At 45.5% G+C, this 16,947-nt stretch overlaps 1 protein-coding gene across 8 annotated transcripts in view; it reads left to right on the top strand.

Moving 5' to 3' along the window:
* PAPLN (papilin, proteoglycan like sulfated glycoprotein) overlaps window positions 1-16,947 on the top strand; it is a 50,217-nt gene that overhangs the window by 19,063 nt on the left and 14,207 nt on the right. For 5 of the 8 annotated variants that reach the window (XR_004060778.1, XM_030949812.1, XM_030949810.1 and 2 more), the window contains 16 exons: window positions 1,700-1,815; window positions 3,159-3,219; window positions 3,471-3,573; window positions 4,442-4,572; window positions 4,895-5,018; window positions 5,734-5,814; window positions 6,759-6,931; window positions 7,474-7,597; window positions 8,718-8,844; window positions 9,518-9,583; window positions 11,628-11,835; window positions 13,526-13,702; window positions 14,992-15,148; window positions 15,783-15,869; window positions 16,354-16,654; window positions 16,781-16,898. Coding sequence is in view for 7 of the 8 variants with exons in the window: in XM_030949812.1 (XP_030805672.1) it covers window positions 1,700-1,815; window positions 3,159-3,219; window positions 3,471-3,573; window positions 4,442-4,572; window positions 4,895-5,018; window positions 5,734-5,814; window positions 6,759-6,931; window positions 7,474-7,597; window positions 8,718-8,844; window positions 9,518-9,583; window positions 11,628-11,835; window positions 13,526-13,702; window positions 14,992-15,148; window positions 15,783-15,869; window positions 16,354-16,654; window positions 16,781-16,898 (2,154 nt within the window). In the remaining variant the exon portion in view is untranslated. The remainder of the gene's footprint in view (window positions 1-1,699; window positions 1,816-3,158; window positions 3,220-3,470; window positions 3,574-4,441; window positions 4,573-4,894; window positions 5,019-5,733; window positions 5,815-6,758; window positions 6,932-7,473; window positions 7,598-8,717; window positions 8,845-9,517; window positions 9,584-11,627; window positions 11,836-13,525; window positions 13,703-14,991; window positions 15,149-15,782; window positions 15,870-16,353; window positions 16,655-16,780; window positions 16,899-16,947) is intronic. The other 3 variants (XM_030949811.1, XM_030949809.1, XM_030949813.1) reach the window with 2 other exon arrangements.

Below are 16,947 nucleotides of genomic sequence, written 5' to 3'. Positions count from 1 at the left end.
GGTGGTAGCGTATTTTATTCTTTTGAGGGTGAGGGAGGAGGGATTACAGGGGGAGGAATTAGGTGTCTGAAAGAAAAACTTGGGAAAATAAGATTGCTGAAAAAGCCTTGCTGAAAGCTAAAACACTATTGTTGGGATTATGCCCAGAAAGGCAAATGAGAATGCAGAAGACAAACAGTGACCTGAATATCTGGAGTGAAAGAGTGGGAGAAGGGTTTGGATCAGGGAGATGTTGACTTGGCCAAGAGGAGGTATGTAGAAGCGGCTGTAACCTGGGCAGTGCTGCTGAACAAGCAGGATGAAGACAAACAGAGTTAGTCTGGACCAGAGGTATTAGAAAAAATTGTGTGAAGAAAAGTAAGTAGCTGTTTCACTTTAGAGAAATACAGGTAGTAATTTGGGGTGAATCTACAGCTAGACAGTTGTGGGTAATTTCGTAGTAAACGCATAGATACAATTGGCTAATATTTCTGACTGTTGCTCTGCCAGCAGCAGGGAATTATTTCTTTTAAAAAGGGTGAAGTAAAGAAACAAGACTAACTTGGACATACAGTAAGGCAGAGAGTGTGTGTGAAAAACTATAAAGCCTGTCTAAATGACAAGGGAGGATTAACCCATGCATCTTGCCTGAGTTGGACTCACTGGACGATTTATTAGACTAGCTCCTATTTCTAGCAGAGGTTTGGATGTTTGTGTGTGGAGGTGAGTTAGATCACATCACAATAATTTTTTACCTTTTTTTTCTCTGCCTGCCCATTCTTCACTACAGCTAATGTCTCAGTGCCTAAATGGCCTGCATTACCTTCTCAGAGGTACAATTGTATACATAAACTGCCCTTCAGTTTGCAGCTGCCCAGCAAACCCTGTTTTTACAGTGTCCCTCACCGGGTAACCCTGCACTTACCTTCTTTTTTCAAACAGAATTAATCCTACTGCATCTTGCAAATATTTTTTTTTTCCTTAAGATATTGCCATTCTTCCCACTAACCACACATGTCCTGCTGTATGTGGATCCCATCAGCTTGCAGAATGCCTTTTTGTTCTGAAAATATGATATTTCATACATTTCCAAGACAATGTATTTTGGTTGGTTCCATCCCATTTGTAAATTTCTGTCTATATTATCATAGTTATTTCTCTTAATGTCAGTAATCCAACTTTCTAAATACTAAATTAATAAGGGTTTTGCTAATAATGGCCCAGACCTTGACACTGTCATTGGACACTCTTGGATAAGGGGAATGAAGCTCCATATATGGAATGCTGTTGCAGTAAAAAGTGTGTTCTGGGGTATTTCTTTCTGCTTCCTTTACTTCTCTTAAGTATTGGACTTAGAGCCAAGGATTTGGGTTTAAGTGGTTGTATTGATCTGGTGTGGAGTGACAGTGCTCAGAGTCCCTGAAGTAATGATTTGCCTTTGCTGCCTTGCTGAGAGGAAGATGTTATCTTCTTTTAGATCGTTATTCAAAAGCGCTGAAATTCTATGGATAGACAAACAGTGGCAGTTAAGAGAGATTATGAAGCTGGATGTGCTATGTGGCTTCAGCAGGCTTCAGTGTGCTACTTTTCATGTTAGGAATACAGCACAGCAAGACAGCATTTTTTTGCAAGGGAACACATAGGATCTCTGCTTAATTTTCTTTTTTTTTCCCTGTGTTGCCATGTCTTTTTGCTATGTCTGTGGGGTTTTTATTCCCAGGGCCGCCGGATGAAAAGGCAGGTTGATGTCTGGGGGAGCTGGAGTGAATGGAGCAAGTGCAGTCGGAGCTGTGGCGGTGGAGTCAGCTTTCGGCAGCGGCACTGCTATTCCCAAAGGTGAGGGCTAACCTCTTTATTTTTTTTTTCTTTTCTTTAAATGTGTTGTACTGTTAGTGAGCTCCTGCAGTTATGTTCCAATATACATCCAGAAAAAAAAGACTTAGTGTTTGATCCCAGGGGAATGAGTCCACTTGGAGATGAAGCTCAGTTTCAGTCTTGTCACTGCTGTTTTGAGTAGTGCTCTCTTCAACACGTGCTTGCTTTGGCTCCTTTGACAGAGCACAGCAGTTTCTCTGTGAGATCTGAGGCTGTGCAATCAGGGGATTGGCATGGTAGCAGCTGCTCAATCAGATCTAGTGTGGCAAGCCCTGAGGGAGATGGAAAACAGGCCAGAGCAGTTGGTTTCTCTCCTGAGAGCTGGTAACAGCACTGAGGTTTCCTCAGGTTTATGATTCCTAGGATGGTATATTGCCCCAGAAGAAATGGAAGAGTGAATTTGGCTCAAGCAGTGTTAGCACGGTGCCACCTCGTTTGCAGCTGGGTTAGCTGCATCCTAATGAGGATGATGGCTGGTACTGCACCTGTTGGGAATGATGGACTGTAGAGATCCTGTTGGGGATGAAAACAAAGCAAAGGAGGAAAAAAAAAGCCAGACTCTCAATAATATCCTGAAAAAAACAGCCTCTCTCTGTTTAGTGAAACGAGAGGAGGTTTTGTATTAGCAGAAGCCAGAGTTATGAAGCTGCTGCTTCCCACAGAGAATAAAGAAAGGTCTCTTTTGAAGGCTGCCCATTATGGTTTATACCTGCCAGAATCCCTGAAGGCTTATCTCTCCATTTTAGGAACACTGAAGTGTTAGGCATTGATTGGTTTTTTAGATTAATCTCCTCCATAATTGCTACTCTCCACAATTCTCAGCTGGGGTCATTTGACTGGACTAAAGGTATTGCACACTTTCCATAGGCATGTTTCGCCCTTCCTAATAAGGGACCTATTGGACACAAAAAAATCAAGATAAATGATGAGCAAAGATATTCTGAATTGGCCACTATCCTCGTGCTGCTTATAACATATTTCTCTTTTTTGTATGGAAAACTGGACCCTTTGCTGGTGGACGATGGACTAAAATCTCAGCTTCCATTATTTAGTTGAAACATGACCCTGAAGAGCTGTACTGCAGTGTCTCATTCATGCCAGAACACAAACTGTAGCATAAAATGCCACAAGAAAATGCCAGCTTGCTTTAATGGTGAAGAAGTGCATTTTAGTTATTTTGCTGTTTCAGGGAACTCTGTGAGGGTGATATGCTTGGTGTGAAGGTGATTTGTAACATCTGCTATGAGATGACTTTTTGCATGTGTATTCTTCAGAGAACTCCATGTGTTTTTTCTCTCTTCCAGGACAGAAGGTCCTTCCAGTTGTGTTGGACCAACACGAAGCTATCGGTCATGTAATGTTCAGGTATGGTGCTCTGGTTGTAGTTTTTCTTGCCTGTTGCTCCTTTTCCCCAGACAAACATCATTCTTGTTCAGAAATAAGATGTGATTATTAGTTCCTGTTTCTCTGATGTTACTAGTGGATGCAGTTCATTAACAGTATCCATTCAAAAGTATATTGAAATTATGCCCCAGTTTGAAGGGGCATTTTTTTGTACACTTTATTTTCCTCCTTTTTTATAATACTCCAATACAAACACTTTCTCTTCCAAACAGAGCTGCCCAGAAGGTTCCCGGGATTTCCGGGCAGAGCAGTGTGCAGAGTTTGATGGGACAGAATTCCAAGGCAAGAAATATAAGTGGCTTCCATATTATGGAGGTAATGATAAACATGTGATAAACTAGCTATCAACAATATGTTTTGAAGCGACTGTAATGTTTTTTACTGTAGTATCCTTGCAGGATACTTCTTCAGTTGGAGTGGGGGGCAGGAGTTGACATGGAAAAAAATCCTTTTGCCAGCAGCAAAGCATTGCTGTCCTGAAGACACTGGATGTATGGGCCAAGAGACAGCATTGCAGCAATATGTACTTGTTTCTTGTAACAGCCATTCCTTCAGAAACATTGCTCAAGGAAATCTGGAACTGGTTGCACCTAGGTTCCAAAGTATTAGAGGAGCAGAAGTTCCGCTGTATTCTCCAACACAGTCAAAAGAATATTAGCAGGGCACAAGAGAAGCAAGTGTATGTAATTAATGAGTGCTTTAGAAAATACATCTCTTTCATCAGCCCATGCTTCCTTGAGGAACCAGCTCAGAAGGCGGGTGTGGGAAGCAGGGGTCCTTGCTCTGAGCTTTGATATGGTATCATTCACAGCTGGTTAACAAATTATGAGGGATTTTAAGATAGATTTAAACGTGTTTTTTGTTGCTTGTTAAAATAACCGTTCTGTATGAGCACTTGTTCTCGTTCTAGAAAGCCCTGTACTCCAAGGGAGTATAAGAGCAATCCTACTAAGGAATAACCAAATATCCACTTAGACCAATGTCCCCCGAGGAAATATTTGTGTACAGTGAGATTTTACTAGAGTATTTTTCCAGCCTCCAGCAGTTTGTGACCCAGAAATTCATTCAATATCTGCCACTTAGTATCAGTAGACCCCTCTGTTTCTGCTCCTGTGATCTAGAACTAGGCTCCTGATGCAGTATCAAGCTATTATATAATGTTTCTTTTTTTTTCTCCTGCCAGCACCTAATAAGTGTGAGTTAAACTGTATTCCCAAAGGAGAAAACTTCTACTACAGGCACAAGGAAGCAGTGGTAGATGGGACTACCTGTGAACCTGGCAAGCGAGATATCTGTGTAGAGGGAGTTTGTCAGGTTAGTCATCTCAGTACTTCCTTCATTCATCATTGGGTCTGTCAGTCTTTCTGTTGTCTCCCTTTGTTCTACTTGACCTTTCATCATAGCATCAGAAAAGGTGAATCACTCAATTTCAAGGTGCTGAGGAGCATCTGGACAGCATTTATCTGGCTCTGGCTGTGAAATAGTAGATAACAGCTTTGTTGTTTTCTCTGCCCTATCCTGACTTTCCGGGCTCCCTAGATTCAGGCTTTCTCAATAGATCTGTCCAGCACTTGACCATTTTTTTCCCCCTCTGTCATCGCAGTTTACTCCTACTAATGCTTCTGTGCTCTGACAGGTCGTTGGCTGTGATAATATGCTGGAATCTGCCAAGAAGGAGGACAAGTGCCTGCAGTGTGGAGGAGATGGCAGCACCTGCTATGGTGTGAAGGGCACTTTTGATGTGGCCAGCCTCCCCAAAGGTACAGATGATCCTAGGTAGTCTGGGCAGGTGAGAAGGAGAGAGTTAAACCAAAAATCAACTGCTACAAGGGCTAGTGGGGACACCTGCTCCCATGATTGTTATAGGCATGCTTGGATGTTCACTTGAAATATCTGTACAGTGTGTGGCCTTAGCATCAGAAAAGGTACTCTTGGCCTTATTCTGGGAATCACTTTGTTAATCTGTGTCCACACTGGAGTACTCACCATGATGCTGATGTCTTTCCCCCCTCTCTCTCCAGCAGGTGCTATAAATGCACCACAATAACATCACCACACATCGCCTTTGTGAGGCTGTCCAGTGTTTTGATAGCCCTAGCAGGACATGTGCAGGGCTAGAAATGGGACTGCATCTTCTGCATTTGGCCAATTTTGAAAAATTCCAAGATGTCATAGGCACTTGTGGTCACATCTCTCTATGCTGAACTCCAGTATGATTCTTGCTGAAATTCCAAAGACTTCAAAATGTAGCAAATGGACTTTTCTGAGATGTCATTGGAATTTTTACACATGGACTGATCTGTGGATAATGTAGGGTGAGGTTATTAGCATGCAGTTAAAGTGATGGTGGAAATGTTTCATGTCACCATCAAAAAGCTCATCTAGTTGTTCAGAAGCTATGAACACCTTTGGCACAGGGGAGTGGCTGTATGGCACCCACAGTCAGATATTGAATAATCTCCTTTTTTTTTTCAGGTTACAATCAAATTTTTATTATCCCTGTGGGAGCCACAAGCATCCAAATTAAGGAGGTTAAGCCCAGCAGAAACTTCCTAGGTATGATTGATGTCAGAACCTCTGTATCAGTCCATTTCGATTTCAGCCATTATGCTAAAATCTGGTTTTAAAGTATGGGTTTACCTTGAGGGCTTGATATGGCAGAGTGAAAAACTGAATATCAGGATATTGAGTATCCTTGAAATGTGAGTGATGCACAACTCTGGGGTCCACATTTACTTCATTTTCTGTCCTATGAAGATTTTGCTGTTCACATTGAGACTTCCTGCCTGTAACTTACAAGGAATCTAGCTGATCTAGCCAAATTTGTCTGTGAGCTCTGTTTGCTGAATGCAAAACCTACCTACTCCTGCCATCTAGAAGTTTGGAGTGGGCATTTTTTCTCCACAGATTTCTTTGGAGCATTTGTACAGCCTCAAACTCTGGTCATTCTGCAGAGGGGAAAAAGGAGGGAGAAAAGGTCTTGCCTCGATTTCTGGGCAGGGCTGGGGAAATTCTGCTGGAATACTATTCTGCTTTCTGAGTGTTCCATCACTGAGTGTTTAGGACAAATCAGTCTGGTCAGATTTTCCTTTGTAGAAAACTGGATTCAGAACACATCTTGCTTTCTGAATAGAGTATCTGATGAGCCAGATAGTGGTGTAAAGTCAGTGGGGTGTGAATCCCACATCTTAGTGGTAAGAAGGACAGAGGCTGGCATCGGCTGTGCTCCAGCAACTAACAGTGAGGAATGCAGAGGCAGAGCAGGAATATGCTGGAGGCATTTGGCTGTGCAGCAAAAGTTCTTGATCTGCAGCAAAGCTGGCAAGAACCACTGTTTGAATGTGGTTTAGCAGCTTCTGCTAAAAAAGCCATACAGGAAGGACAGCGCTGATGGAGGATGGGCGGTCAGTCTCATTCGCTTGTGACACAGTATTGAGGGGAAACAGGAGCAACCTTGTGGAGTTTTTATGATCCTTTGTCTGGCATGTGGGTTTGTCCAGCTGTCAAGAACGTGCGAGGGGAGTATTACCTGAATGGGCACTGGACGATTGACTTCAGCCGGGCACTGCAGGTGGCCAGCACGGTGCTGCACTATGACCGTGGCTCCGAGGGTGATGTAGCCCCAGAGCTCCTCCATGCCCGGGGTCCCACGACAGAACCCCTCGTCATTGAGGTGAGAGGCTGTGCCTTCCCCCGCTGACACTCTGCTCTCGCTTTGCACAGTGGGAGTACACTGGGAAAAACTGGAGACAAGATGGGGACCCCAGGAATCTTACAAGGCTGTGGGCCTTCAAGCTACACCACAGAAATAGCACTTATTACTGCTCTGGTTCTATTGCCCAGAAATAAGCAATGTTGGTTGCCTGCCTATTCCTTTGGGCACTGACTTTAGGAGAGGCAAGAGTCAGCACCAAATGGTGTTGGGGTAGGGACAGGCTCCAGGACACTGCTTGTTATGCTGTGCTGTAGGGTGGGAAATGTACTTGCTGTGACAGGAGCAGCTGGATCTTCTAAAGCCAAGAGGGATGAATGCACCCTTCTCTGAAAAAGAATGCTCTCCAGAACATGATGAAAGGCAAGGAGAAAATCCAGTGCAGAGAATTAGTGCTTCTTGAATGCAAGAGGTGCAAGTCAGCTGGAACCCTCAGATGTGGTGGGGAAATGCTGCGAAGATGAAAAGTGTAATTTCCCTGATTTCCTCCCATGCTTTTGCAGCTCATCAGCCAGGAGCCAAACACCGGGGTACAGTATGAGTATTACTTGCCCCTGCAAGGCCAGGCCTTGGGTTACAGCTGGAGCTACAGTTCCTGGAGTGAGTGCAGCTCCGAATGTGGAGGAGGTAAGGGGAGGGGACCTGATCCCTGGTGGCTGGTGTGGGGTTTATATCTGCACCCTGCAGGCAGTGTGACAGTGTGCTGCCCTCTGCAGTGGCTTCCCAGCAGTCTCTTGCTGGAAGGCAGCACAGGGATCCACAGGGTGTTGCTAAAGTTTTGTCAAGAGAAGGGTCGTGCATGGAGTCACAACAGGATTGGCCCATGCCAACATGGGGCCCATGCCTTGTTCTTATTTTCCATTCCTTAGCCCTCAGACTTATTTCTAGGACCTGTTAAGAATCTTCATAGATGGCCTTTGTTTTGATTTGCTTCAGGTCTTCATAGTCTTTTCAACCACTTGAGAAGTCCTCTCCAGAGGGACCTGGCCTACATTAGTGAATCACATCATTCTCCTCTGCCACAGCATGGAAGACTCCCCCTCTCCAAGAGGACTGTCAGATCTCCTAGGGTGTCCCATCATATTCAGTTTACAGATTCCTCCATGAGCAACATTATGGATTTTAAGCTTAAAAGAAAAACAAACCAAAAAACTTCAATCACTCAAACAAAAAACCCTCACCAACTGATTAGTATATAGAGTTCTTATCAGCCTCTTCTGGGCTTCCATCCTAATGGCCATTTTGGCAGCTTTTGCCATATTGTGACGGTAGGTGCTGAAATTGTCTTTGGCTGGGCACTCATAACCTGTAGAAAGCATGAAGAGTTGCAAGTTTTACTCCCATCCAGTCCTCGCAAGACTGACCTTTTGAGTCTAACAGGAGACCCCCAGGTCTGCTGTACACTGCACACATCTTGCAGGGCTCCTTCATGAGCAACTTACAGGTAGGGCACTCCCCTCATGAGTCTCAAGCCATAATATAACAGGGAAGTTCCCCTCAGCTGCACAGAACTGTAGTGTCTCCCTTGCTCTTCCAGCAGACTCCTATACTGTGGGAAGGCATCATTTGTCCATGTAGTGAGAGACAGAGACCTGCCCCTGTCTCTTTTCCGGAGTGGCTGGGACAAGTGTGGGTTCTACACAACTTCTTGACAGACAAGAAACTTGTCTTGCCAGCCCCAGTGTATTGCTAACTTAGTGCTGGGTGGCTTGTGTTGATCAGATACTCTCTCTTGCTTGTCCCCCAGGTTTCCAGTCCCGCTTGGTGTTTTGTACCATAGACAATGAAATTTATCCGGACTATATGTGCAGGAATAAGCCACAACCAGACAACAACCGGACGTGTGGCCATCAGCCTTGTCCCCAGACAAAACGGTGCGATTTCTTTCCTTCTTCTGGGGTCTGACTTCTTCCTGAAGTTCTTTTGGAACTGAGAAAAAAGTGACCCTCTTACATCTGCCCTCCAGCATGGTTCTCTCCAAGGAGGTGCTTCTCTTCTAAGAGAAAACCAAAGACAAAAGACTGGGATGAAAACACAGTGATGAGTGAGGAGCATTTCTGTGTGCACGAGGAAAGGGCTTAATACATCTTGTGTTCATTTTATAGACCAATTAAATTTGCTTTCCAAAATAGTATTGTGGAAGACAGTTGTCCAGCCCATGTAGGAGATATGAAACAGATTCTCTCATTTTTCTTCTCTTGAGCTGGAGCCTACAGAGTAGAAGGTCTGAGTTGGTGTCATTTTATGTCATTTCTGCATTCCCAGTGTGTTCCCTTAGAAAGGGTTGAATCCTGGAGTCTTTTCATTCTCCAGCATTTTCAAACCCCTTCACCCAGCCATTTCCACCTTGTTCCTTACAGCTGGCTTGACTTGGCTCTTGTGGGCACCCAGGGCTGTAACATGAGCATTAGCTCTGTGTGTCTGTGTACCAGTGGAGGCCTCTGAGAGCACTCGTGTGCGAGAGGGCACCTGGGAACATTTCTGAATACGTGTTAGCCTGGAGCTACTTGTTTTAAGTTCTTTAAAACCTTTGTTCTGTATATAAAGGACTTCTTACATCTACCTGCCGCAAGCCTGGAGTCACAGTGGTGCACGGAGCTCTCAGATGAAGAGGTAACAAGCAGAGGGAAATTACAGAAAGCACAGGAAGGCAGCTGCTCTCTTCTGCTCTCCACCTAGTTGTTCACTGAAATCCATGGGGGCTTTCCTCTTTGGTACAGGTGGTAGAAGTGGGTGTTGCTTTGCTTTTGATGCTTGCCAGTGAAAATGGTGGTGGAGGGTGCTGGCTGGCAGCTTTGCTTAGGTGGCTGCACGTGCCTCTGGTAACTTGATTCTTAGAGATGGAGAAAGGGGTGATTTCTTCATAGCTTCTGGCTGCTTATTCTCATTTTCTCCGGAATCAGGGTAAAAAAGTTCTGGAAGATTTTTTTTTAATTTACTTATCAAGATAAAGAAAAGAACATAAAAGAAAAGAGAGCATGATTGTTTGGGCAATTGTAACATTGGCCAGCATGGCATAGAGAAAGACTTGGAGTTTCTTAAAATCTCTTCTTTTTGGCATGGGCCCTATAGCAGGCAGAAAAGAGCATGTAAGATGTGAAGAGTACAAGGATGTGAGAGATACAATAATGTACACTAAGATATGAGAAGTTAAAAGTAGCAAAAGCAAAGCAATTGTCCCCCAGCAAGTTGCTAATAGCTTAGGACTGGCAATTTTTGCCCTCTGATGAGTGTTCCAGCGTTATGGTTGACCTTGTCTTACAAAGGAAATGAACCAAGGGTCAGAGAAATCTTGATCCGCAGTTGAAGGAAGCTCTAAGTGATCCCATCTGGTTGATACAGCCTTTCCAAAACAGTATATTTGCTTTACAGGAGGCAGAATACAGTATGGGGTCGGGGGGAGTTATTCCCCTTGGAGCTTTTGAAAAAACTTGATGAATAATTTGTTATAAGCCCTGCAACCACACCATTGTAAATGGCTTCTACTGAATGTATTTGCTCCCTTTCCAATGGAAAGATTTTATAGTGAAGGCCATTCAGTTTTGGGTTCACATTGGCATCTTTAGCAATAAAGAAGGGTATTTTTAGGAGCTGACCATGGCAGAGTCTACTGTGGAATTCTGTTAGGATTTGCATGTGAATTGGCTGGCTGAAACTTGGTTAAGGAGCGTCAAGAGCCAGGCTAGGGAAGTAGCTGGAATGCTGGGGGAGAAAACATGAACTGGTTTCATTCCCTGGCTAGGCCTTACCTGGCCGCAGGGGAACATAGCAGATGGCAAGCAGATCACCTTTATGCTCCCCGTCCACAACCAGTGCCTTTGGACTACACTGCATGCTGGATTTGGGCATGAAACATCATGTTGTCCCTGAAGCCAGGCCATGCAAGGTGTGGTTTGAGCTACCCAGCTAGTTCTGAGAAGCTGGGGTGGCCATGGGCAGAGATTTTAGTATCTAGACAGATTGTTTTGTGGACACATTCCCCTAGTTAGCAAGGGTGTATCATTTCTGCAGCAGCTTCAGCAACAAAAGACAGGAAAAGATCTATTTACATTTTTGTGGGCTCTTTGTATGTGTGCTGCAGTTAGAGAATTTGACTGATGGGAGGAATAAACCAGCTTTCTACTGGCCGTCAGTGAAAAGTTAAGCACTTTTGAGAGTGTCTGGCATGGTTTTGGGGAGAGTGAGGACTTGGCTTGGTTTTACTGTTTCTGATAATATCTGGAGTGTAATGTGTAGATTAGGCTCTTGTGGTAGGTTTGTTTTTTGCTGATCTGGATTGTTTTCTTTGAGCTTTTTCTTTCCTTTTTTTTTGATGTTCTGTTCCAGGCATGACATTTTTACAGACATCAGGAGACCAAAAGCCATGGAGAGGGATCTTCCCCTTCTGGGGGAGCTCTGCATCTCCAGAGAAACAAGTGTTTTTTAGCTGGAGATATGTCTCTGGAGTAGGACTAATGCTCTGCATTGCCAATTAAGCTGGGCATGCTTGGTGAAATGGGAACTTGCCTCTGATTCTATTCTGCAAAGGGACATCATCTCTGTTTGATTGCTACAGGGATGTGGCACCAACTCCTCTGTGCCTCCAAGCAGTTTGGCTTACTTTTCTTCTTCTTTTTTTTTTTTTTTTTTTTTTTGTGCTTGATTCTGTGACCTGCAGGTGGAAAACAGGGGAGTGGGGACCCTGCTCAGCCACCTGTGGCAGGGGCACCCAGACCCGCTCGGTGTACTGCGTGGCGTTTGACGGGCAGAGCCCGCAGGGGGTGGTGGATGACACCGAGTGCATGGCCTTCGCCCAGCAGCCGCGCCGCAGCCAGCCCTGCAACCTCCGGCAGTGTGCCACCTGGAGCACGGGGCCCTGGTCCCAGGTCAGTGCCCCTGGGCAGGCAACGGCCTCCTGGCACCTCCAGGAGGAGCATCTGCCAAAGCTTAGGGAGAAAGAGCCAGGCTCCTCCTCTGGGACTACAAAAAGTGCATGTCCCTGGATAGGTGGCGTGCAGAGGTGAAGAACTTCTCCCTGCAACCCTCTGATGCCCTCCTATGAACATATCCCTGTTCCTCAAAGCTGTGCATGTCCCTGAACTTCTGCTCTTCTCATTGCACGTTCTCTCTTCTCTGGTCTGCCAATCCTTTCTCCACATCTGTGTTTTTATCCAAGGCACTGGCTTGGTTTCCGAGCCAGGCCTGGTGAAGGCAGAGCGCTGGCAGGAGAGCTTCTGTCCATCAGCTGAGGACAGGCAGTAGCACGCCCTCCTCTGTGAAGCAGGAGCTCATGGTTTCTGCCTGTGCTAGTTATTTCCACGTATTTTGCTGCCTCGCATCACCAGTCAGGACAGCAAAACTCTGGAAATACTGGTGACCTGCTGTTTGCTCTATGTCTGCACAGGACTTCTCCAAACACAGCCATGTGGTGCATTTTTGATGCTTGTGTGCATTTATATCTGCAGGAGTGGAAACAGCTCAAACTGTGCACTCGGTTCAGCCAGACAGCTTTTAGAAGGCATCTTACATTCCAAGGGCTTAGAAAGTAAAGAGAATGTCTACTCAGTCCCTAAAGTACAAGTTAATTTTCCTCTACACATGCTTGCAACACTTGATTTGCAATCCTATGGTTGCACTTAGCCTGTCTGAGTTGTGCAACAGCACAAAATGCAACTTTGAGCCATGATCACCAAGACTGGAAAGTCCTTCCACCCCCTCTTTTCCCCCACCGTGTGAGATTTGAGGTGTGAACTTTGGGGTTGTGGAGTAAGAGTGCTGTTTGGGGAAGGTATCAAGGGTCATGTTCTTACAAACTGATGCCTGAGTAATTCATTCCAGTGTTCTCAGAAACAACTGTGGTTTGTGTACTCTGAGTTAAAAGGTTACTCTGGTAAATGAATGGCTGAAGCTCAGCTGGGAAGCTCAGCTGAAGTGATTCACACTGTCCCCAAGTTCATGCTCTCTGTAAGACACCTTGGTAATTCATGTAGAAGTAGGTTGGATTCCAGGAAACACCAATGTGAATTTAAGAGGGTGCTGGAAATGTCACAAACTAGTTACTGGTATAGAAGTTGTCACAGCTCCACACTGTAAAAATAGAGCACAAGTCTTCAAACAAAAGACATGAGCAATATAAGAACCTAACCTTTTACTTTCCCTAAAATTCTTCACCTTGCATTGGTTTTAATCAGATGCAAATAACATGAGTTTCCAGATATTTTCTACCATGTCTTGTTCTCAATGTATTTTGCAGTGTCTTGTATTTTTCTGATATTTTTCTAAATTCATCTTCCACATCTCCTTTGGGGAGATATCAAGAATAAGTATATGAATAGGCCAAAATCATCCAGTGAGCTCCAGATCCTCCAGACCCTATCCCATGCTCCCATGCCTTATTGTCTCCTCTACAGCATAAACAGCTACTCTACTAACTCCTACCCAGAAAATTATTTTAATGATAGCTGGTTGTTCCAGGCAGTCTCAAAATGGTGCTCTGCTCTGATGATAGGGAGCCCTGCCTGGAACTGCAAGAGGAAACCAGGTGCTTCTTTGTAATTGTTGGGTCCCTTTCTGCAGTGCTCAGCCAGCTGTGGGGAAGGAGTGCAGACCCGGACTGTCACCTGCAGGACACAGCAGGGCTCCCAGGCTCAGGACTTCGCTTGTCTAATGGAGCCAAAGCCATCGGCCACCCAGCCCTGCCTCAAGGAGAACTGCATCCAGGAAATTGGCTGGCACGTTGGAGACTGGGGTCTGGTGAGCACCTCGCTGTCATAGCTCCAAAATTACTGATTCTATTGCTGTGCTCCTCACAAACAAGCTTTGATCCGTGCAGTCTGCACATAGACTGAGGCTGGGAGCAAGGACTGCTTCATTACCAGCCTCTTGGCTCACAGTTGTGTTGTAACTGGCACTAGTAATGCTCCAGTTAATCTGATGCCCGCTTTGTGTGCAGCTGCTACAAAAATAAATCCTTCTGAGGGGAGATTATTGTTTCAGTGACAGTGGCAAAATGCAGCAAATAAGCTGAAACAATCCACTCTTGCTGCTTATTCTCAGTTCTTTGCTTCTTTGCTGTGATCAGCAGAACAGCTCTCAGCCCAAGTTTGGCTCAGAGCTGTAGGCTTCAAAACTGGTCATTACACTTGGTGATATGCTTTAAAGTACATTTTTGTAATTATTCAGATAAACTGTGCTTCAGATAGATTAATCTTGTCTTTGTGGTGAAAGCTAGACTGTCTTCAGCCTAGGAAAAGTGTCAGGGGGTAGAGATATGGGTAGATCAAATGCATCAGGTGATGGCTAAACACCTTTTTCACTTCTGTGCTAGCCAGACCAGCTTGTTCTGGGCTAAAACATGTTACATATGCTTCTTCATGAGATGAGGGCCAAGTTTTAGTTACAGCTAAAGAAATTTCATATCTTAATCTGATCTTTCTCTCAACTTTCTGATATCAGAAGGTCTCCTATCTGCCTCTCTGAATTAGAGGGAAATACTCTCCAGATGTTTATAGAACTTGCCATGAGCCATGTGGGTTGCACAGACACCTCATGCTATCCCCTCCTCTGAGCTGCTGGTCTCTCTCATCCATGGCTTCCAGTAAGGCAAACTCCAGTTAGCTGCTTACAAGAAAGCCACTCACTTGCTTTGCAGTTGTGATTTGTTGTTTTTAAATGCAAACTGACCCACCCACAGCTGGTGGATCCCCAGAGAATTGAGATGCCTTTATGCCTTCAGGCTGAAATTATTCTCTCCTGCTCCCTGACACACCACTGTGGGTAACAGCAGCTCATCTGGATGTTACAGGCTGAGTGTGGCACAGAGCCTAATGCTTCAGGGCTGGGTGGAACATCTGGTAAAATGGTTTAAAGTATGCTTTTCTAATTGTTCAGATGACTCCAGCTGAAATATTATTTGCTTTGTCTTGGTGGAGGAAGCTGTGCTCAGTCTGCAGCTAATCATGCAGCTGTTCCCCACTTCAGATCTGTGGGGTTTCTGCATTCAGTCTTTGCTGCCTGCTCAGTGCCTTGTCTCTGTGCCCAAGTGTTCCAAGAGCTGTGATTCAGGCATCCGGACACGCCAGGTCATCTGTGCTGATGGTGACTCCAAAGTCCACAGTGCTGAGACGTGCAGAGCCATCCAGCCACAGAAACCAGCCACCCTGGGCAGCTGCAACACACAGCCCTGCTACCTGCCACAGCGTGAGTGGTATTGCTGCACACGCAGCTTTTTCCAACATGCTTTTGCTTAGGAGTAGAAACTCCCAGCTCTGCACCAGCTTATGTTCTCAGCTTTTTGCCTGCCTGTCTCCATCCTGTGAGTTTGCCAAGGTTATGTGCACAAAGCATCTTCAGAGTCCCAGTACCTGTGCTGTTTGAAATGTATGCAACAGGCTTGGGAACAACATTGGTGTGTGTCCATTTTGAATCCAGTATTCTATGATCCAGTGTGTGTGTGTTCTGCAGACTGATCCCAGCCATCCCACTCCAGAAGGATGGTAACTTGGGCAGGCTCAGTAGCAAAAAACTATAGCTAACTCTCACCCTTTTGTGGACTGGCTCTAAAGGAGTCACAACTTTTCAGAACATTTTGCTTCTTGTCTGTGTCTATTCCCCATGTCAGAGCTGCAACGCTGACTTTTGCCTGCCTGCCCATTGTAGGCCACTTGTCCTGACAATCCAGTCGAATCTAATTGATGCTCAGCAGCTATTGCACAAGAGGAACAGGAGCATTTTCATCAGCTTTTGTCTCCTGCTGACTGCTGGATGTATTTGCAATTATTAGAGCACAGTGCTGGACTAACTGCGCCCATTTTGTGTATGTGTCTCTATGCAGAGGTCCCCAGCATGCAGGACACTATGGGATACAATGTCACTCGCCAGTCCTTGCTGACTCGTTACAACCCAAACAGCCCTGCCCCAGGTTTGGAAGAATTTTTTAAATTTGGGGGTTGATGATGGGATACTTGGAATAGGTTGTGATAGGGACTGGGACCATTCTTTTCTTCATTTCTCTCATTTTTTTCATGGGGGGACAAAACATAGATTCTTTTACACCAACAGTGAGCAGTATTTGAATCTATCCATGCAGAAGACTCTGTACAGGATATGGATTGCAGGTTCTGTCAGCGTGACTTCAGTGCTGGCTGGAAGAAATGATGCCCAAAGTAGATCATAGGAAAAAGAAAGGATGATGTGAAGGGACCACAGCAATGTGGTTTCTCATGGGACAGCAGGAAGAATGGTGAAGGCAATGTGCAAAGTACCTCAGCCAGATGAGAAAGGGTGGGCCAGAAGACACCCCTAGATGTGATTCAGAAAATCCTGCCAGGTAGCCTTGGGCAGGTGAAAGAGAGCAGAGAGGAGGAAAGCTGGCCAGATTTTCATGCCCACCTGCATACCTTGAGTTCTCTCCCCAGATTCTGATGATGCAAGAATGCACCCTAGGAACACCATGATCCATACTGCCTCAGGGAACCAGCACATTCCATCCACCAAAGACCATGGCATCAACTTGTTTGCTGTGCACTGGGAGCCCCAGTCCCACTCCCCAGCTTCCCATCGGCTCAGCTTCTCTCAGGACCCCCCTGCAGGGACTGGCTCCCAGGACTGCCACCAGAGCCCACATGGCTGCTGTCCAGATGGGCGCACTCTGGCGTCGGGCCCTCTGGGGAGAGGTTGCCCTTTCAGCACCTGCCACCAAAACAGGTAGCTGGAAGTAGATAGGCCTGAGCAGGGAGGCATTTCCTTTCCTGGCAATGCCCTTCCTGAATCTTGTAGCCCATGCCTGTTGACCAGGCAGGTCAGGTGTCACTGCAGCCCTTCTGTCTGCAGGTATGGCTGCTGCCCTGATGGAGTATCGGCTGCCCAGGGTCCAAACAACATTGGATGCCCACAATATTACCATGACATTCGAACGAGACAAAATCATCCCACTGCAACCACTCCAGCAGTAAGTACAAAAGATTTTTGCATTTTAGGAGTTGATCAGATACAAAGAT

This window comes from Camarhynchus parvulus, chromosome 5, assembly GCF_901933205.1.
Source record: "Camarhynchus parvulus chromosome 5, STF_HiC, whole genome shotgun sequence".
Classification (NCBI taxonomy): domain Eukaryota; kingdom Metazoa; phylum Chordata; class Aves; order Passeriformes; family Thraupidae; genus Camarhynchus; species Camarhynchus parvulus.
Note: the sequence above shows the minus strand (reverse complement) of the source record. Positions and strands in the feature narration are given on the sequence as shown.